This window comes from Bactrocera dorsalis, chromosome 3, assembly GCF_023373825.1.
Source record: "Bactrocera dorsalis isolate Fly_Bdor chromosome 3, ASM2337382v1, whole genome shotgun sequence".
Classification (NCBI taxonomy): Eukaryota; Metazoa; Arthropoda; class Insecta; order Diptera; family Tephritidae; genus Bactrocera; species Bactrocera dorsalis.
In genome coordinates, this window is record NC_064305.1 from 93,187,114 (window position 1) to 93,210,493 (window position 23,380).

The following is a 23,380-nucleotide window of genomic DNA, read 5'->3' on the forward strand; positions in this document are numbered from 1 at the left end:
ATCATAATTTATATATTCAATTTCCTCCCAATCATTCCTTAACCAGAAAAAGCGTTGGAGTAGCTAGTATTAGGTTCGTTTCTTAACTGCTAATATTACTAGTTTGTACTAGTAAAATTTCTGCTGGAAAAGCGTCTCTTAGCCCAAAAGGGAGCACAAGTTGAAATCGTAAGAAGCAGGGAGAGCTCTTGATTTCTGCTGGTGAAGTTTCTATTAGCAGAATGATAGCTAGCAGCTACTCGCAGTTGTGGAACAAATCTTTTATAACCCTCCCAAAATCTCGACATTTTTTGTAGGATAATCCACCAAAACATCTGTTAAACAAAGGAATTAATTTGATATACGGGATTAGTATACTTACTTTTGATTAGACCTTATATGTATGTGTAAATTTTTTACAATGATTGGTATGGAAAAAGAATCAAAATAAAAAAGAACAGCTGATAGTCGATATACAAAAGCGCCGTAATAATGAATCGAAAGCACTAACGAGTGATTGAGCTTTCACGAGGGCTCTGTACGACGCGAATTATAAGTGAATACATATGTATGAATGTGTACATATGTATGTTTAATTATACTTGTACTAGCTATAAAATGCGGTATCTACGAAGACGAATACCACTATAGAATGTGAACAGTAAGGATATTGACTAATTGTGACTGCTGACGTATACTCCCATTTCTCATAAAGGTGAAAAAAAATAAAGAAAAAAGTGATACAATTTGCAGGATATTGTTTATATTGGGTGAGTAAATTATTGAGTAATATTTTTTGCCTTATTAAAAGTGCAACATTTGCGAAATGCTTTTCATCATGAAACACGCTGATTAATATTTTTGCGAAGTATTTTATATCACATAAATCGAAATATTAAGAAATCAATCAAATGTTATAATTTGTATATCCGTTTAACGAGTGTAGGTTTGAGAGAGGTCTATAATATTATATTTACATATTATACTCATACAAAACGTTTAACAAAGTTTGAGTAATACACACAATATACGTATGTGTGTGTATAATACACTTTGGATACAAATTGCCTATGTCTAATAAAAAAAGTGTATAGAAACATATACATATGCGCATATGTATATGTACATAGTTTGTTTGTAACGTTTTCCGGTTAATAGTAAAAAGAGTTTGTCTAAAATATAAAGATCTTCAATTTTGCAATTATGTATATTCACTTACATATGTAAGAATGTATGTAAGTGCATATGTACATATACATATTCATGAAACGTACAAGAAAAAAGTGCAATATGTGTGGAGTGTACAAACACTTCCTCTATACCATTTTTGTTTATATTAACAAGTAAAGCAGGGCTAAGTTCGGGTGCAACCATTTCATATTTTCGCAACTTGTAGGAATCAAGACCAGGGAAACACCTTAAAACATTAAACATTGGGTTATGTATGTAAGTACATTAAACTTATTAGAAAAACTTTTTCAAAAATGTTTGCCCACAGGTGCCCCTTGCTAATTCGATCCTCTGTGCGGAATTACAGTTTAATATATTAATTTAGTGCTTAGTGATGGCACTTTATAGGTATTCCGTTAATGGCGTTTTGTAGGCGTGACAGTGGTTCGATTACGCTCATCTATGAAGTCGTAATTTTTTTGTACCAAGAAACACACATACCAATTTTCATCAAGATATGTTAGCTTTTACTCAAGTTAGAGCTTGCATGGATGGACGGACGGACGGATAGACAGACAGTCACCCGGATTTGGACTTTTCTCGTCATCCTGATAATTTATATACACAGATATAACCCTATAGGTATCTAGCTTAGTTTTAGGTAATAGATACAACTGTGAGGTGAACGAATCTATATATACGTACTCTATAGCAACAAGTTGCAGGAGTGTAATAAGAAAAGTTATATTTCTATAGATTTGCGTGTGTACATATGAATACATAGACTTACTTAAAAGTTTCATTTATGTTTTTATTTGTTTAAGGGGGGGTAAGGTCAAATCATACGAAAAAAGCCATGTTTTTGTGATTTTTTTCCTGACGACACAGTTACAATTTATATATCCAACCAATGGTAGATTGAATATTGACATTCGTATGTCTTATCAATTTTTTACAAAGAAATATTAAAAAATACGGCAATGGCAGCAATTGTCCGGACGGGTCTCGAAAAAAAGTTGAATTGCGGTGGCCCTCATAACTTCAAAACTACTGCACCGATTCTTTTGAAATTTTAAACACTATTTTTGTACATATTTTACGCGGTAACGCTGTAAGGGTTTTTTGGAAATTCCAATTTTTGAACACTTAAAAGTGTATATCTCCGTCAATTTTGCTTTAATTGCTGTCAAATTTTCACAGAATAATCTTAAGATATTGTACATTAATATAAAATAAAAAAAAAAAAACAAATATACCTTACTCCTTCATTAAAACATAGGATACCCAAACAAATATTGTCGTAGCATTTGCCATTAAAATACATACATACATACATACGCATGAAGAGCATTTCACTTGTTGACCTAAAATTAATCGTGACAATAATATTATTAAACGTACATAGATATATACCAATTGATCAGGACGACGAAGCGATTTCAATTTTGGGACTGTCCATACGTGCACGCGTTAACTTAAGTAAAAATGAAGATACCCTTGGCACTATAAGAACGTTGGTCTGCAGATGAGCATACCATTGTAAAGCCTACGAGAATCTGTTAATCGAAAACTATAAAGCAGTTTAACTAAACTCCAAATTAAGACAGAAAAATGTATTTGGTACAGGGAATGAAAGTATGGAAGGGCGTGTGTGGTTTAAATTTATTTAAACATTTGCTTAACTGAGCCCCATAAAAAGATAATATTGAATACTACTAAAACCGCGAAAACTCACTAAAAATACGTCAGAAGTCTTAAATTTTATAGCAAAGATGGTATTTAGTGCACCTGTAAGTGCAAACTTACATACGCGTGTGTATGCCAGGAACCAAATTCGGTGAATAATGTGTTGTGATTAAATTTGAATGAAATCGGACTACAACCACGCTTCACAGATATAACTTCATATCACTTACATATGTACATATGTATGTTATGATTTCTAATTCTCTGGTTGACCTTAACCTAAGGTTGATTGTAATATACATATGTAAATATTTTGAACATGAAAAAAAGAAACTAGAAAAACAAATTTTATTTAATTCATTCACAGTTTCGCCAATTAATAAATATTAAGTATAGAAAATGTTCTTCTTCAAAAGTCGGCACCAAAAGTTAAGTTATGATTAGGTAGATATTTTAACTTTTGTTAAAATTTGTGGAATTCCCTTCTATTTAATGCCAATAAACATAAATAACATATGCCTACGTATGTATGTATGTATATACAACAATGTAAACTATGCACAAACCATACTTGCACGTACGTATGTACATTTCCCATAAAGAATTCAAAGGAATTTAATTAGTGAGATTCCGAAGTAACGTCAAACGTGATGGCTGGTGGTAACTTAGCGCGTGTACCATATAATAACATATTGAATAGATCAATGCGGCAATCAACAGTAATATACCTAAGTATTCATACCAATTTTTATTAATATAACTAGCTGATCCCGCAGCCGTTTTTCTGCGAGAAATTACATATGTGTTTTGAAATGAAAAGAAAGTTAAATTTATCATTTCTTTTATTTTCAATGCAACGCAGCTTGATAAACAACATTTTTTGGTTTCTGTTCCGGTGCGTAAATGTACAGAGAAGATAGTTTTCCAACTCGTGAGCACGCCACGTATTTTTGGCCGTGCATAAAACATAGCAGCTCAAAATTTATGCCATACACTTCTAGCGACTATCCTTGTGTCCTGATGATTGTCATCTCAAATGCTATTTTTACTGGAAACGGAATTCGTTTGAACTGAAATGGCAAATCGTGAGAACTCAAACAAATTCGTAGAATCAAGCATTCTGCCCCCTTGTATTCGATAGCTGCGTCACAATCAGGCGGGTTCCATTACACAGTTTCGGCGCTTGTAGATTGCGCAGCATAATAACGACAGATCTAACTTTGAGATGCAAATAATGCGTTGGCATACCAAACAATTCTCCCGGAATTTGACTTTGAATCTTCCAGTTTAAGTCATCAACATCGGTATTCTGGGCAGCTATCATTGCACGTGCATTCAAGGAATCGTAGTTATGATAATTTGGCCAATGTTCGGATAAACATTCTTGATGAGTTCATCTTTCGTGAATCAATAAACGGCAGATGGAATTGATATCAAACCCATATTCAATTTTTAGATGTAAAATGTCTTCGGCAATGTCATTTTTGTTCGTATCCCATAATAGACGCGGATTTGAAGGCTGATATGTCTAAATGATTATCGTGAAAAGTGTGCGAACTTCATTTGCATTCTAGTGATTATCATTTTCCAGCAATTGCAATTGCTGGCTTACTTCTCAAAAAGTTGCACACACCGCATCATTCACAGTACGCAATGACTCAAATGAAGTTGAACCGCGTACATTTATCAATAGCAACCGAAGGTAGAAACAATCGTCGTTTTTCGGGTGGATTGTGTAAATTCATCTTAATGCATTAGTTGATAACACACCTGGATGTCCATTTACTGGTTAGCCTTGCTTTCTGCGTAATTATTTCTTCAACGATGCATTCCATGCATAATATCGAGGTTTTTCCGAATCTCCTCGCAAAAGGATCACTGACGAAAGTTGAGCAAAAACTCGTAAATGTTAATTTTGTTGCTGGCGGTGTATCCATTGGCTGTACTGTATTCCCTGGGTTGAAATACACTCTTTGGCCATTCTCCAAATTAACTGCGAGACGCACAACAGTCGGAAAGCGCTACTAAGCGCTTTAGTGCCGTATCGTTCAAGACCAATAACCGCCATGTTGCTTCCTTTGGTAACGTACTTACAAACGTATTTTATTGATTACACCAAACTGCAATACTCAACATTGATATGCGCTTTGAATATGAATTAGACAATAAAATACTTCGATATTCACTCTTCTAAGTTGAAAGCTGAATGTTCTGCCATTGTCGTCTAGTGAGCAACGCCGATAAAGTGGATATCCATCTTTTCTAGTTTGTGTTTCTGAAAGAAAAGCACGTGGATAGTGTTTGGTGCATTTATTGTGAGACATACAAATCGAAGTGGGATTGTGGTATCCGCAAGGCCCATGAACCTAATGGTTTTCATCACTTCGTATAATACTGGATCTTTCTCTGCATCAGGAATTTCAGCAGAAATGATTTCATCAATTTGATCTGGTGTAACCACCATCCAAAAAGTAATGTACAGTGGCGGACACAAGGCTACATACACCCCCTATTTCCATTGAGATGAGAGTACAAAAAGTGATTAGAAAAATGTATGTATGCAGTTTTATTCTAATATTTATTATAATAACAATTAACTAAAAAAATCCATTATTTAACATAAAACAACAAATTTATGGATGAAAAACTCAAAAATTGCTTTGACAAAAGTCTACATACAGTATAAATCCCATACTTTGTACATTGTAATATTAACAGTAAGGTAACGTTAGCCTTTTTCTTTTATTTCAATATGTTTATTGTTTGATATTTATTGAATTTAGTTGTGGTTTAAACATTTCAATAGCTATAATGGCTACGCGAAATGAAATATCAATTGATGTAAGAAATTTGGTGATAAAAGAAAGAAAAGAAAAAAATCATATGGTGAAATTTCTAAAATTTTGAAGTTGAGTCGAGCAACAGTACAGACAATTCTAAAAAACTTTAAAAATAATGGTTCCAACGAAAATAAACCGCGCAGTGGACGCCCAAAAAAACAATCTCGTAGAGACGTCGGCCTGATTCTCAACGAAGTAGACCAAAATCCAAAAGTAAATGCTCCAAATATAGCCGAACGCATAGTAAGTACGTCACAAATGAGTATCCAACCAAGAACAATAAAAAAAAACTCTAAACGATAACGGATTCCACAGTAGAACACCACGGAAGAAACCTTTTATTTATGAAAAAACCGGAAACTTCGTTTAAAGTTCGCCAAAAAACACAAAGAAAAGGAAATGGATTTTTGGAAAAAAGTTTCATTTACAGATGATTCTAAATTCACCCTTTTTGGTAGTGATGAAAGGGCTAAAATTTGAAGGAAAACTAACGCCACGCTTGAACCGAAAAACGTAGTATCAATTGTGAAGCTCGGTGGCGGCAGCGTAATGGTTTGGGGAGCTGTTGCGGCCTCTGGAGTTAGAAATTCGGACTTTATTGAAGGTGAAATGGACGGTTATAAGTATAAGTCTCTGTTGGAACATAATTTGAAGCCTTTGGTGGATAATTTAGGGCTCGGTTCCAGTTGGATATTTCAACAAGATAACGATCCGATGCATGCGGCGCAAATTGTTAAGGACTGGTTGCTTTATTATACTCCAAGACAATTAAATACACCACCTCAAAGTCCAAATATGAATATTATTGAACATGTCTGCGAGATTTTGGAGCGTAGAATTAGAAAGCACCAAGTTTCTAGCTCTGCTATACTCTAAGAGCGCATATTGGGACCTTGGAACAGCATTACATCTGCAGCGTTGACAAATTTAGCAGAATCAATGCCACTGCATCTTCAAGCAGTTATAGATGCCAATGGGGACCCAACTAAATACTAAAACGTCTTAATAACGAGCATTTTGTAAAGTTTTTCGCACTAAACTAAGATATTTTTGTACTGTATGTAGACTTTTGTCAACACAATATTTGAGTTTTTATTCCATAAATTTGTAGTTTTATATTAATTAACGGATTTTTTAAGTTTGTTGTTATTAGAAAGAAGATTAGAATAAAACTGTATCAACACATTTTTCTAAAAAGTTTTTGTACTCTCACATCGAAGAAAACAGGGGGTGTATGTAGACTTTTGTCCGCCACTGTATGCGTGGGGCAAACCTCACTTTTGCCACTCAACAGAGTACATCTAGCATCTAATAGCACCATATATGTATATGTACGTCCATCGAAGCTGTTGAAGTCTTGATGTGACATCGTGACGATTGCTTGCTGATCCATAATACCGCACGTACACATGTCATCGCATCTTGGGAGTACTCGGTCAAGTGCCTTGCGCTGCTAATGTATGTTGATGCCAAAAAAAAACGCCGACCGATATTACAAATTTCAATCTGTAATTGATCACTTTGTGTGCAACACACATAACATTTTCACTGAATAATTTTAAAAAATTTTTGAAGCAAACGACAAATTTGAACGATTTAAATAATTGAAAAACAAAACAAAAAAAATTGAAAAAAACAAAATTTTATGGAAAAAATTAACTTTTTGGAATCGTCCAATTTTCCGACTTTCCCTCACGAAAAGCATACAGGTTTTTTTATTTTTAAACGTTCCCCGATCCACACAGAACATTCTCTGAAAATTTCATCAAGATTGGTTCAGTCGTTCCCTTAGCGTTACTAATAAACAAACAATCATTCGTTTGTATGGGAAAAAGAAAAGGGCTGTTTTCCGGCAATTATTTGGATTTTTCTTGCCGTAAAAACCATCCTTGAGCCCCAACGAACATTTAAAAAAAAGAATTGGAAAAATTGGTCAAGGCGTTTTTGAGTTATGCGCTTATTAACACATTTTGCGATTCATTTTTATATATAAGATATTGGTACTTTTTATTGAAAGTATTAAAAACTCTCTTAGTGAAATAAATTATTTTTATATTCATACAGGGTTTGCCCGGAAAGTAATAGGACTGAGTCGATTTAAAAAAATTTATTGAACCAATCGTTACAATTCTTTAAAAACTTTCAAAATAGGCTTCTTCTGCGTCGATGTAGCGCTGCTAGCGCGATTTCCAAGCATTAAAGGCGTCGCGGAAGGCATTCTCCGGAATAGCCTTGAGAGCCGAGGTGCAAACTGCTTGGATCCGCTCTGTCGTCTCAAAATGCTTGTCGCAGTTCTCCGAGCAAGTCTTCTTCAGAGATCTCTTCCCGGCCCTCCAAATAGGCCTGGTTCTCTCGAAACACATCACTTCTTGCTAAAGCAACATCTGAGTAAGCCTGCTTGATCATATTAAACGTCTCTGTCGCAGCTTTACCGAGTTTCACACAGAATTTAACAAACGCTGCATTTTCCGATTGCACCACAGAAACATCGCGCAAAAATGTTTGCCCTGACTCTCCGGGTGCTCGGAGACAACTGACCACCCACTCGTTCGTTGGCTAGGAATGCCCTCCAACGAATCCAGTCGGTGCGCGCACGCTCCGAAGTACAGTCGCGGCGGAAGAAAACGAGTCCTATTACTTTCCGGACAATCGCTGTATCTTATGCCTCTCATATTTTCTGAAGAGATATTATTGAGGTTGCACCGAAACTATAACTTATAGTAAAAAAGGGTATAATAAACATATGCATACTTATATAAAACTATGCATCAATTATCTCAACAACATGGCAGCAAATCGAATTTTAAGACAAAACACCAGCAACTTGTTTTGATGAGACTTAAACTCGGCCATACAAAACTAACGCATGGATATTTGCTTTCAAAAGAATCGCCACCACATGAACTGTAATGATAGCCTGACCATGCAACACCTAATAAACTGTTACAATGACACATCGCAAAATATTGATTTGCATACCGCTATAGCAACACTGGACTACGAAAATACATATAAGAAAACATCTACCTCCTCTAAGTAAATTGATATGTAACGAAGGCCTAAGCAGCCAGTTTCCTTATTTACAATTTATTTACAAGTCATATTAAAATAAATAAATAAATAAATAATTATATTGCTTTTGTGATATGCTATAGTAGTCCGATCTGATTGTAGATTGTAACGGTGACTTGAATAATAAACTTTACCGAATTTCGGGAAGTTGTCTTGTCTAATATCAAAGTTTTCCAAACAAGAATTTGATTTAGTGGATCACAGCTTTGTGCTATAGTGGTCTAATATCGTCCAGCTTCCTGGGGAGAAAAGTTCAAGGGTATATAGACGGACATGGCTAAATCGATTCAGCTCGTTACAACGGTCATTTATGTATGTACTTTACAGGGTCTCCAAAGCTTTCTTCAGAGTGTTACAAACTTCGTGACAAACTTAATGTACCATATTCAGTGTATTATTTCTTCATACCGGCTCTTTCCCAGAGAGTGTGATAATAGGTGAAATCGGATGATAATCATACAAAGTTTATGTGGAAAACTGCTATAAGTGTGATAACTTTAGGTAAGAGGCAATAAATTTCTAAGATTGTACTTGAGGCTTCATAGAAATCGGTATAAAAATTAGACAATGGGCGTGACTCCGCCTACCATTAGGTAAAATTTTATATGTCAGTGACTTCTCGACCGATATTCCTAAATTTGCTGCATATTTGTTAAGGTATTCTTATGTTACATTGTGAAAATGGGGAAGTCGGACTATGGAAACATGATCTCGGGTACATTTAGGTAATGTTAAAAGTTAATGAAATTAGGAGGAAGGTCTTACCTTATCCTTACTCCAATATACTCGATATAGTGTTATCTTTGCACTTCAGTTTAAATGAAACATTCAGATTGAACAAGCAGCAGCGTTCTTATTTCTATAACGTTATAAATAATTTGTTACCGTCTCGAAATTTCCTTGGAAATATCCTAAAAAAATTCCTTGAAATTTTAGCCCTTATGGAAACATGATCTCGGGAACATTTGAGTAATATTAAAAGTTAATGAAATTAGGAGGAAGGTCTTACCTTATCTTAACCCCAATATATCCGATATAGTGATATCTTTGCACTTCAGTTTAAATGAAACATTCAGGCTGAACAAGCTACAGTGTTCCATATTTAACTTCCTATTTATATAACGTTATAAATAATTTGTTACCGAAGCTTTTATAATCTTAATTCTTGAATAAAATTGTTTTTTAACTTGCATCAAAAACATTTCTACTTGTGCCAAACAGAATTTCCAAATTCATATATAAAACATATACATAAATACTAGGGTGTTTTATTTACTATTAATTATTTAACTATTAATATTTTTTTTTTAAAGTAATAACATAAACATTATACACATTTGTCATATCTAATTGCAGGTATTCAAAGAGGCTTTCATAGCTTTCAGAAAGAAGTATCGAATTAAGCAAATAATTGCATTCAGAATGAATGTTGCTAATTATTTTATTATTTTAATACAACTATTTTGTGTGGCAAGTGCTTCATTGGTTCAGCGGTCACCTTATTCCCTACAGGGAGCTGTGGACGAGTTACATCATCGGGATGTCGGAAAATATCCATTAAATGCACCACCTTCACAACAATACTACTTTAATGGTGCTTTCAACACTGGTGCCGAGCAAGATTATTGGAACGATGGTAAATAAACGCTTTTACAAAATAAATAGTAAAATAAAAAAAATAATATAATATACACCCAACTCTTTTTTTACCCGGTAGATACGTTCCTCAGAAATCCGTGTAAAAAAAAACAGTGTAAAAAAGAGGTGTTTCCTATAGAAAAATGGGGGATACGTTCTATGTCATCTGAAAACCGTGTAATATGAGATAAAGAACTACATATATATACTTCGAAAAACCGTGTAAAAAATGTCGAAAAGTAAAATATTTCAGATATGCATACAAATTGTATGTTCATATGGCATTTTATGGAGCACTGAAACTTAAAATACATAATTCATACTGGTGAAAAATTGGTAGATTAAGCAAAAAACAAAAGAAATGTTCTGTTAACCCCGAATTAAGAACGGAAAAATTAGAATAGAAATAAAGAAAATTATTTACATAAGTAGGTAGATAATAATTCGTCCCTACTTGATAACAATCGCAATTGTTTGCGACGAACTGGACTAAAGTCGGTATCATCGCTGGAGATATCCATTTCAGCAATGTAAATATCGTGCGAACAAAATGTGTAGGTAAGAGTTATCGAATAAAGGGACTTCCCAATAACTACTACATATGTGTGTTTATTCCAGCAATGGTGTGGTAAAACAAACATAGTTACAAGACAGTGATTTTAAAACCGTACTAGATTAAACATTTTTTATAAATTTTTTTTTCAACCGTGTAACTTCAAATCCGTGTAAAAAGAAACCGTGTAAAAAAAGAGTAGGGTGTATATAAATACTATATGTACTTATTCTATTAAAGATAGTAAACCCTACTATATCTCCTTTTATTTATTTATACATATGTACATAATATTTTTAGAATAAGAAATTTTATATCCACAATTTAGCTACAAACGTCTCATGTATCTCTTTTTGAATACCTTGATAAAAATTTGTTTATCCCGTTGAATATATGTTCATATATTCCATCGCGGCTTATGAATTTGGGCTTCTTTAGCTCTTTTTTATTCAGAGTATGGGGTGTATCATATGTATTTATTTTCCAAAATAAGTTAATATATATAATGAAATATAAGTTTTTAAATACATAAAAACTAGGGTATAGAAAAGCTTCCATATTGATTATTGCAAATGATAGATAATCAGTTTACCACCGCCATTTCTAAGTGATATTCCGAATAAATATTTACCATGGCTACATCTCATTATATTTTAAAACAGATAGTTTAATTTAGCAAGCAAAACTTTACAAATATACATTTTGACTTTTTGCAACTCTTAGTTTAAATAAAATAATTCCGTCCTTCCAGTAGACTTTACTACGAATATATCTGTCAAATAAGCAGTAAGCCCTGGCAGCTTTACTAACTTCCGTCAGTCCTGCTGTTTTAAAACCATAAGTATGATAATGTAAAGACATTCAGTGTGTACGTTGCCTGCAATGCTTTTGATTGCCACAATCTGCCTACAGAATACCCTTTTTACTATCGAACTGATTACAACTTATCGCTGATTTCCGACGCCATATATTTCAACTGCATACATTTTTGCCGATACCAGTTATATTCAACAATCTTACGAACTTAGTGCTGAATTTTCTTATTTTTAACGTAATTGGACATCGTTGAGGGTTTCAAATAGGCTCATAAAGTTATAAGTTATAACGAACCGAAAACATTTCGTTGAGAATTTTAATTGCGCAAACTCAATTTTGTATGTAATAGTATAATAACAATTTTTTTTTAAATAATTAAGACTAGTGTAAAAATTTATGATTTTACGATGCTTTATGATAAGTTGAGAGTACCCTACATATGTACATATTTCGCTATTTGAAGATGCTATTCCTCCTCTAAATATAATCAAAATTTTCAATAGAATAAGATTCTTGCAAATTATTGGCTGAACTGTCATTTATAGTGTAATTCAGCAAATTACCAATTACGTCTACACCACCTTCCAGATGGAAAATTGCTTCTTCTTGTTAAGAAGATCGAAAAGATTCACGACATACATATGTATGTTCCATATCAGCCACCTTACACTAAACTCTTAACATTATATTTGCTCTATTTCGAAACAATTATTAGAGGAGGAAATAGTAAATAAGCTCAGCTTTCAAGGTGTTGTGTCATTGGATTTTAAGATCTATTGTTGATAGGAATTAAAATCTATAATTTCATTTGGTATAAATTTGTTTTATTAAAATTCAAACGCCTGCTTAATGGTTTGACTGTTATTTAAGTTTGAAAAATAACCGCTATATTACTTAGGAAAGTAAATGTTATTGCTGGGAGTAGCATGTGGGATATGTGTTTCTTGAATACAAATTTTAGATTTTGCTCTTTAATGAGCAGAGAACTAAAAATGTTAAAACAAACGCTTAAAATATGACCAAAAACGCAAAAATATGCAAACAAGAAACGTAATCTTCAAATATGTATTTAAACTGCGTTTTAACTCTTTTTTATTATATCTAAACATAAGTCGCATGGACATTTTATTTTACAATGTATACTCAAATTTATTGTTCTTCTTGAAGGTTATTTCGACTACAATAAATCATTAAAATATTTGTCAAATACAAAAGACTTTATTCGACATTTTCAGATGACAAGGGATGTATGAAAAAAGCGTTAGTTCCGTTGGAGAAACTTTTTCGCGTATTAATTTGAGTCTTCTATACCTTGTTGCAAAATATCATTTATTTCCTTAAGGGGTTTATATCCCTTATTTCTTCCAAAAATGTCATTCAGCTTTTCAAAATAACTTTATTTTCGAAACTAGAAATCAACGCTCGTACTTCTTCAAGAACGCGGACAGATTTTTTATTTCTATTGCCTCGGGTTACGAGTCTTACAATAACATTTGTAAGGCTATAAAAGCAAACAAACAAACAGTTAACAGTAGAAAACTGTAGCCGCACAAACTCTGTTAGGCTATGTAATCCATACGAAAGACAAGTGAAATGCATCATCTTAAAGGGTTATATACAGTTAGAATATTAAAAAAATCATATAAATAGTTAAGAATACAAATTTGAAAAGGCGTTTAAGAGTGCTTGGAAGTGCATTCCAAACTTTAAGCGCATTTTTCTCAAAATGGTGATTTCAAAGTCGGGGACCAACATTACTCGAAAACGGCTGAACTAATTAGTCTCAAATTTTAACACGAACTGCTCAAATACAAGAAGATTAATTTTGGTCAAAAATATAATTTTTTTTTAATATCCACTATGTTGTCAAAAAAATTTATCTTGCTTATTCTTTCGATTCATGACTAGATTTAACATTCTTCTTCTTAATTGGCGTAGACACCGCTTACGCGATTATAGCCGAGTTAACAACCGCGCGCCAGTCGTTTCTTCTTTTCGCTACGTGGCGCCAATTGGATATTCCAAGCGAAGCCAGGTCCTTCTCCACTTGGTCCTTCCAACGGAGTGGAGGTCTTCCTCTTCCTCTGCTTCCCCCGGCGGGTACTGCGTCGAATACTTTCAGAGCTGGAGTGCTTTCATCCATCCGGACAACATGACCTAGCCAGCGTAGCCGCTGTCTTTTAATTCGCTGAACTATGTCAATGTCGTCGTATATCTCGTACAGCTCATCGTTCCATCGAATGCGATATTCGCCGTGGCCAACGCGCAAAGGACCATAAATCTTTCGCAGAATTTTTCTCTCGAAAACTCGCAACGTCGACTCATCCGCTGTTGTCATCGTCCAAGCCTCTGCACCATATAGCAGGACGGGAATTATGAGAGACTTATAGAGTTTGGTTTTTGTCTGTCGAGAGAGGACTTTGCTTCTCAATTGCCTACTCAGTCCGAAGTAGCACCTGTTGGCAAGAGTTATCCTGCGTTGGATTTCTAGGCTGACATTGTTGGTGGTGTTTACGCTGGTTCCAAGATAGACGAAATTATCTACGACTTCAAAGTTATGACTGTCAACAGTGACGTGAGTGCCAAGTCGCGAGTGCGACGACTGTTTGTTTGATGACCGGAGATATTTCGTCTTGCCCTCGTTCACTGCCAGACCCATTTGTTTTGCTTCCTTGTCCAGTCTGGAGAAAGCAGAACTAACTAACGGCGCGGGTGTTGAAGCCGATGATATCAATATCATCGGCAACGCAAGCAGCTGGACACTCTTATAGAAGATGGTACCTTCTCTATTTAGTTGTGCAACTCGAACTATTTTCTCCAGAAGCAGGTTGAAGAAGTCGCACGATAGGGAATCGCCTTGTCTGAAACCTCATTTGGTATCGAACGGCTCGGAGAGGTCCTTCTCGATTCAGACAGAGCTTTTAGTGTTGCTCAACGTCAGCTTACACAGCCGTATTAGTTTTGCGGGGGTACCAAATTCAGACATCGTGGCATAAAGGCAGCTTCTTTTCGTGCTGTCGAAAGCAGCTTTGAAATCGACGAAGAGGTGGTGTGTGTCGATTCTCCTTTCACGGGTCTTTTCCAAGATTTGGCGCATGGTGAATATCTGGTCGGTTGTTGATTTGCCAGGTCTAAAGCCACACTGATAAGGTCCAATCAGTTTGTTGACGGTGGGCTTTAAACTTTCACACAGTATGCTCGATATAACCTTATATGCGATGTTGAGGAGGCTAATCCCACGGTAGTTGGCGCAGATTGTGGGGTCTCCTTTTTTATGGATTGGGCATAGCACACTTAAATTCCAATCGTTGGGCATGCTTTCGTCCGACCATATTTTATAAAGAAGCTGATGCATGCTCCTTATCAGTTCTTCGCCGCCGTGTTTGAATAGCTCGGCCGGCAATCCATCGGCCCCTGCCGCTTTGTTGTTCTTCAGGCGGGTGATTGCTATTCGAACTTCTTCATGGTCGGGTAATGGAACGTCTGCTCCATCGTCATCGATTGGGGAATCGGGTTCGCCTTCTCCCGGTGTTGTGCTTTCACTGCCATTCAGCAGGCTGGAGAAGTGTTCCCTCCATAATTTAAGTATGCTCTGGGCATCGGTAACTAGATCACCTTTGGGGGTTCTACAAGAGTATGCTCCGGTCTTGAAACCTTCTGTAAGCCGCCGCATCTTTTCGTAGAATTTTCGAGCATTACCCCTGTTGGCCAGCTTATCGAGCTGTTCGTACTCACGCATTTCGGCCTCTTTCTTCTTCTGTCTGCAAATGCGTCTCGCTTCCCTCTTCAACTCTCGGTATCTATCCCATCCCGCACGTGTTGTGGTCGATCGTAACGTTGCGAGGTAGGCAGCCTGTTTTCTCTCCGCTGCGACACGGCACTCCTCGTCGTACCAGCTGTTCTTTTGCACTTTCCGAAAACCAATGGTTTCGGTTGCAGCTGTACGTAAGGAGTTTGAAATGCCGTCCCACAGTTCCCTTATACCGAATTGTTGATGAGTGCTCTCAGAGAGCAGGAGTGCAAGCCGAGTAGAAAAACGTTCGGCTGTCTGTTGTGATTGCAGCTTCTCGACGTCGAACCTTCCTTGTGTTTGTTGGCGTGCGTTTTTTGCTGCACAGAGGCGGGTGCGAATTTTGGCTGCAGCAATATAGTGGTCCGAGTCGATGTTAGGACCTCGGAGCGCACGCACATCTAAAACACTGGAGACGTGTCTTCCGTCTATCACAACATGATCGATCTGGTTGGTGGTTTTTCGATCCGGAGACAGCCAGGTAGCTTGATGTATCTTCTTATGCTGGAATCTAGTACTACAGATAACCATATTTCGGGCCCCGGCGAAGTCGATCAGCCTCAACCCATTTGGGGATGTTTCGTCGTGGAGGCTGAATTTACCGACCGTAGTGCCAAAGATACCTTCTTTGCCCACCCTGGCGTTAAAGTCGCCAAGCACGATTTTTACATCGTGGCGGGGGCATCTCTCATAAGTGCGCTCCAAGCACTCATAAAAGGCATCTTTGGTCACATCGTCCTTCTCTTCCGTCGGGGCGTGGGCGCAAATCAGCGATATGTTGAAGAACCTCGCTTTGATGCGGATTGTGGCTAGACGTTCATTCACCGCAGTGAATGATAGTACTCGGCGACGGAGTCTCTCTCCCACCACGAATCCAACACCAAACTTGCGCTCCTTTATATGGCCACTGTAGTAAATGTCACAAGGACCTACTTGTCTCTGTCCTTGTCCCGTCCATCGCATTTCTTGGACGGCGGTGATGTCAGCCTTTATTTTCACGAGGACATCAACCAGCTGGGCAGCGGCATCTTCCCAATTAAGGGACCGGACATTCCAGGTGCATGCCCTCAATTCGTAGTCCTTCTTTCGTTTGCCATGGCCGTCATCAAAAGGGGGGTCACTCATCCGAGGCTTGTTGTTCCTTTTCATTGGGGGTGTTTTTTTACGTGGCGGGTCCCAAACCCAGCGCACAACCCTATGCAGAGGATGTTTCTCCTTCTCACGTTAGCTCGCCTTCAAACGGATGTTCCTAGGCTACCCAGAGGATACTTGGTCAAAGACCGGAAGTCGTGAGCTGCTTGAGTCATATGCAAAAGAATCGTTTCTGGCCACTCCCAAGTGAATGGCGATCAGAGAACTTTCCTCACTTGCGTGAACTTCTACACATGACTCCACATTACTTTCACGAAATCTGTTTGGTTTTTTAATTTCAGAACATCCTGTTCAGAGATATAATGGTCTCCGCATAATATCGTTTTTGAGAGGAGCTCCCGAAGATCAGCTTCAGTTCCTTTCCAAATAAATAACATCACAGCAAGTTTTTAACGAAACTCATCTAAACGATTTATTTTCCCAACTATCCCCATCGGTTTTGTGGTCAGGGGATTTCAATGAGTAAACCCACTTTGAGGTTCCCCAAAATCAAATAACACAATATAATCCTATTTAACAATAGCGGTCCCACACATTTTTCAACCCATTCGTCCCTAACGAGAATCGACCTTTCTCTATCCTCTCCCTAGTTCTCCTCCAGAATTAGTTGGGAAGCTTCCTCTATTCACAGAGATAGTGATTAATCTCCCTTCAAACAAACTTCCACTTTGAAAAATATAAGTATCTGCTAAAATTTAGAATTGGGGCATGCAGATTGGGGCATGTTTCAAAGAGAAATTATAATAAGTATGGAAGGGTGTTAACGAAAATTTACATATGCAACTTGCAAGAATCAAACCTCGGAAAATTCCTTCAGGTATTCATTTCATACTCTTGTAAACTGCCAGGATCAATGTACATATATGAGATAGTATTGACCCGAGTTTATATATTTTTTGCCAATAGCATGAAATGAATACCTGAAGGAATTTTCCGAGGTTTCAGACTTTCTCCAACAACAATAGAATAAATGTATTCAATAAAGCTACTGTGGTTGGCCTTAAAGTATATATTCAGGGTTTGTGCGGATTTGAGGCCCTATGTTCCACCTAGGAACTACGTGGAAAATATACATATATTGTGCGGAAAGTAAGGACTGGTTTTTTTCCGCCGCAACTGTACTTCGGAGTGTGCGCGCACCGACTGGATTCGGTAGAGGGCGTTCCCAGCTAACGAACGAGCCGCAGGATAGTTGTCTCCGAGCACCTGGAGAGGCAGGACAAATATTTACGCGCGAAGTAGTGTGTTTCGGTGGCACCAGGCCTTTTTGGAAGGCCGGTAAGAGGTCACTGATGAATGAGCAAATCCAAAGTGTAAACGATGCTCATTTTCTATATTTATTCCAGAGATTGCCTTCCGTAACGCCTACAATACTTGGAAATCGCGTTGGCAACGCTGCATCGACACAAAAGGAGCCTATTTCGAAAGTTTTTAAAGAATTGTAAGGATTGGTTGAATAATTTCTTTAAATCGACTCAGTCCTATTACTTTCCGGACAAACCCTATTCTATTACATTCATTTAAAATCTTTATGTTTTACTTTGCGGAAAGCTTTGTCGATAAGGAACAAAAATAAAGTAACAAAATGATATGTTTCAGACTACGAACCTATCTCTAAGTTTAGTAATAATTTAAAACTATGCGAAACAAGTTAGGAATAGGTAAGTTTGGTCGGACAATAGATGTTTTCAGAAATTATAAAATCTTTTTATTGGCATGTTTGCAAATTTATCTAAAAAAAGTGTTCCTGAATAATTTAAACTGTGCAGTAGAATAATGGACATGAGTCAGAGTTTCAAATATTTCAATTTAGTATTATCCCTATTATTATTATTGACTAGTAAATTTATCATATCATCCTATACATACAACCTTGTATATATGTAGTATATTGAAAGAAGATTTAAAGACTGTATTAAACAATTTCAGACTTTCAACCCACTTCGGTATTTCGAGAACGTGAGATTCAAAAGACTCCTGCAAGCATTACAGTTCCTGAACGTTCTGAATTAACAAAAGAGTTCTTACGTGAAATCGAAGATGCCCAGGAACTGGAACGCGAAGATCGCTTTAAAGAAGCATTGCGTAATCTATGGGAGAAATATCAACAGCAGGAGAATGATATTGAAGACAATAGCCTCGAAGAAAAAAAACGCATGCGAATTCCTCCCTACTATATGTTAATGCAAAAGAAACGCTCATATCCTGTACTTCCATGGTTACCCTATTCAGACCGTAAGAAACGCTTTCCAGTCGCGAAACGTTCAACTAAAACGTCTTACGGTGAAAATATGAATCTGGGAAAAACTGATGAAAAGGTGGCTAAAGAGTTGAGCGAATTGTTTGGGTCTTCTTCGTTTGCAACAAGCGACGAGAAAAAGAAACGTTCCACTGATGAACAAACAAAAACTTCTATCCATGATTCTCCTAAAGGGCCAACTATTGGAAATGGTACGGTATTGGAGATTCCGTCTAAACAAGAAAATGCAACGGTATTGTTAGACGAACACAGCATTCATCATCACAGCTTTGAAAATGATCATGATAGCCCCCATGTTGGCCATACACAAAAAGAACATAAGCACCGAAAACGCAGCGATCGTCATGGTTCTCATGAGAGTCATGAAGAGGATGAGGGAAGCACTGAATCTGAAGAGCGAGAAGAGGAAGAAGGTGAAGAGGAAGACGAAGAAGGTGAGATCTTTCCAAATTTAAAGTGATACCCTAATAATAAAGAAACTTTTAAAATGCTCTAAATTAACTTTATCAAAGAATTCGAAGAAGAAGACCTAGAAAACCGAAAGAAAAAGCGAGATTTAAACATCCCAAAGAAATTTCTTCGAAATGACCCTTTTCCATCAGCACGCATTAGTAATCTGAGACGTAAAAAGTCCATAGACTGGTCAACATATTTTGGGATAGATCGCAAAAAGAAATCTACTAATGGTCCAAAGTAAGAAAAAATAATGTTTAGTTTTTCCACTTTCTTAAATCCATGAAACAAAACATTACTAAATCTCCAAACAGCTTTAGTAATATGTATATTATATAATGGTATTTATATGAAATCCGTTTATGTTTGCTGCCTTACGTATTCCACAATAGAAATGCATGAAAAAAAGAAACCTAAAAGCGCAGGTCAATTGAAAACCTTTATATTTGTAAACTTGTAACATTATCCTATTTTCCTTCCGTTTCTATTTTCTAAAATTTAAAATCACAATTGTTTTGAGTTAAGTGTTTCTCTGTATTCTAGTGAGGAGGAGGATGATAAAAAGGAAGAGGAAAAGAAAAAACGAGAATTAAATATTAAAGAAATAAAAAATATGGATAGAAAGTTACAATCGATTGAAGACTTCATCATCGATGAAACCATAAAATATACAGGTGCACATGAAGGTTAGCTGGGTGGAAGGCAACATACGCATTTTATATGAATCAATATAATTCTCTGTTATTGTAGGTATAGCAAATCCTGATGAAATAAGGCGATTGAAGGATCATGTGCTTTCACGTTTAGCTACAGCATACAGTTTGGAGAAAATGCGTCGTGCTTTGGAAAAATTGAGGGAATATGTTGAAACTGATGATCATTTACAGCGCAATGTAATCGAACCGGACGATAGTGTTGAAAATGGATTAGAAAAACGATTGTCAATTAAGAAGGAACAGGCGACTGAACAAGATATGGAAATTAATAGGTAAATTCATATAAAAAACTTGCCTACATTAATTGAACGAATGTGTGGATGTACATTTTTATTGTAACAGTTTATCCTCGGAAAATGACATAACAAAGGAGATTAACACGAAAGCAATGGCAGACAGCAGCCGAGCTTATTCTACCAATGATAAGACCGACTTAAAAAATCGTGGTCTTTCGGAAAATTTAAGAAAACTGAAGAAGAAATTTAATGGTTATGTACGTTATCCGGAGTTACCCAATAATTTTAGTGATAACGACGATAACGATAAGGATGTCGGTGCTGGACTTTATGAGACATTAAATGATGCATATTTGGGCAATAAAAACTACGTAATAGGCTCAAATAAATGTCCTTTAATTGAAGCAATGGCAGAACGTTGTAGTGGTGTTGAATTTCTAAGTGGGGATACCAATCAAAACCTCTTGCCCATTTGTGGAGTACACCAGATCTGTTATTTATGTGTAAGTGTTAAGAAACAGTAAATATTTAAATTTGACATTCTTAACCGTTATTTTATAGGGAACTTCGCAAATGGCTTGTGATTATCACTATTTGGCCGAGGTCGATTCCATTTGTGGCAACAACAATGATTGTCAAGTGGCGGCTCGTTCTATATTGATGATATTGCGTGGCACTCTAAGCCAACAACTTGGGCCAAAAGAATGTATGAAGAATTCATGTTTACGCAGTGCCATGCGAGAGATTGGTTTGTAGATCATCAACGGCAAACCTTCTCAAAAATATAAGTGAAATCAATATGATGTATTCATCTCTATCCGAAATACATATACAACTAGTGTGAACTATAAAAATATAAATATATTTTGAAGTATGATATAGTTGGATAAACCAAATGTAATACCTGTTATGAATTTTGTCGTTGGACCTACTGAATTTAAGGTTTGATTGCGTACATACATACTATAAGTACATATTAACATTTGTACATGTGTAGAAACACATAAGCATGTAGCATACAAACATGCATACATTAAACAAATTTACTTGACTATAAATATAAACAAATATATACATATATTGTGGAATGTAGACACATTAACAAATATTTTTAGGTGTATGTACTTGTTTTTTAATTAAAATAAAATTAATTATGTTTAAATCAAATATGCATATGTATATATGAGGTTGGGATAACAATATAATTTAAAGTAAAATTATAAATGTTAAATGTGTAATTTGAACTTATAAATATATACTTATAAAATTATAAATATACATAGCTAGTTATGTATTTTATCTGTATACATATTGTATGTGCACGTGTCGCCTGTCTCAATTGAATAATTTAACTGTGGAGAGTTACATGAAAACAAATATCGGTTATCTTGCAAATAAGGGCCTATACCAGTGTGACACTTTCTGCTTTTTCGACAGCTTGTATTTCCAAAAATATTCTGTGAAATGGGGTCGTATCTTGAATAGTTTTTGGATGGCAGCGTTCTAAAGAGCTACCGCACGCAGGGACAAACAAAAAAAAGTGAAACTTTAAACGCGTTTTATCGAATCGACATTTTCAAAATTGCATTGTTTCATTTTGTTAATTGTAGATATTTTTCAAAACTTGTAGGTCATTGTAGACATCAAAACAAATTTGACGTGAAAGTTGAAGGCCATCCCGGAAAGTGCCTATATGCCTATGATGTTACTTTGAGGCGATAAAATAAATATGGATGATGATTGAAAAAAACTCACGAAAATCACCTAATTTTTACTGCGTTACACTGGTATAGCCCCTTAAGTTGAGTTACCATAAATATTGCGATACATCTTCAAAACTTTCAAACAGAAAATAAATGATGGAGGAATACAGTGTTAGGAGAAGTTAAGAACCGATTTTATCCACTTTAGGTACAGAAAAAAAGAAATATCTCTCAAACCATTTATCAATAGCAGCATGCACAGCTTTTATTGGTATTGACGACGCAGCTCGAACCAAAGATTTGTTGAGAATTTCAAAATTTCTATGAGGTATCGGCAGGCCATGTTCTGGAACTCTGACCACAAACTGTAGCAAATGTGTGGTGGCTAAGAAATAAATTATTTTTTATGATATTGGCTGAACACTGTTCAGTTATAGTGATGTTTTGAAAAGTTGTTCAAAATTCCGAATTTCGGCAAATAGCAGCTAGAATTGGTTGTAGTTATTCAACTATTGTTCGTGTTTTACAGCAAAAAAGAGAATAGTGGCGTCTTGTAGCGTAAAAAAGGATTAGGTCGTTCTCAAAAGTCAACTGAAAGAACAGATAACTTTCTATAAGGGCGGAGATATAAAATCTTCACCAAGTGGATTAAAGTGTCGAAACCATACGGGGACGGTTTAGAGATATGGAAAACGCCAACACAAAATGAAGACTGTACGACTTTCTTCGGCCAAAAAGGACCAAAAATGGGATTAGAATGAGTGGCACCCAGATTATGTGGTCTGACAAAAACAAATTTTATTAGCTAATCTCACAAAATTTGCTTTACTGCGCTGCTTAAGTAAGGAAACGTTCAAGGATAATTGTGTATTAAAAAATATAAGTTTCCCCAAAGGTAAATGATTTAGGGCTGCTCATCGAACCAAATCCTCCGCACCTTGTTGATAGAGTAATAAATGCATCAAAATATCCGACAGCGGTCCTTATACCGCCTAATCTTCCAAGATGACACAACGCCATGCCGTCATTTATTTAGATTGGAAACAAAAACATCTATACAATATTGGTGTACATGGTCCCGTTATAAGGGAATCAATTGAGGTCCTAATGAATTTTATCCCTTGAAGAATCAAGGCAGTTATGCTCATTATTAAAAGGGCCTACTTATTATTATGCTTATTTCTACCGTTAGTGGTAGGTAAAGGTCTTAAGCGACACTTCACATTTAAGGGTTTCACATAGTCTCATAAAGTTATAAGTTATAACGAAAATATAGCATTGAGAATTGAAATCTGTAAACTCATTTTTGTATGTAA

General features: G+C 36.0%; 1 protein-coding gene across 1 annotated transcript; it reads left to right on the plus strand.

Annotated features, from left to right (window-relative positions):
- The first annotated feature begins 593 nt into the window (after positions 1-593).
- LOC105230693 (bromodomain-containing protein DDB_G0278469) lies at positions 594-21,655 on the plus strand. Its single transcript, XM_011211643.4, has 8 exons — positions 594-749; positions 10,104-10,383; positions 18,626-19,390; positions 19,469-19,649; positions 19,953-20,095; positions 20,160-20,397; positions 20,468-20,864; positions 20,923-21,655. Exons 2-8 carry the CDS (start codon positions 10,170-10,172, stop codon positions 21,115-21,117), a joined length of 2,133 nt encoding a protein of 710 aa, XP_011209945.2. The 5' UTR covers positions 594-749; positions 10,104-10,169; the 3' UTR covers positions 21,118-21,655.
- Positions 21,656-23,380: the final 1,725 nt, after the last annotated feature.

Coding starts and splice junctions, on each gene's coding strand:
- LOC105230693 (XM_011211643.4), top strand. CDS start 10,170: ATGAATGTTGCTAATTATTTTATTATTTTAATACAACTATTTTGTGTG. Junction 19,391..19,468: donor TGAAGAGGAAGACGAAGAAG/GTGAGATCTTTC, acceptor ACTTTATCAAAG/AATTCGAAGAAGAAGACCTA. Junction 20,096..20,159: donor ATATACAGGTGCACATGAAG/GTTAGCTGGGTG, acceptor CTGTTATTGTAG/GTATAGCAAATCCTGATGAA.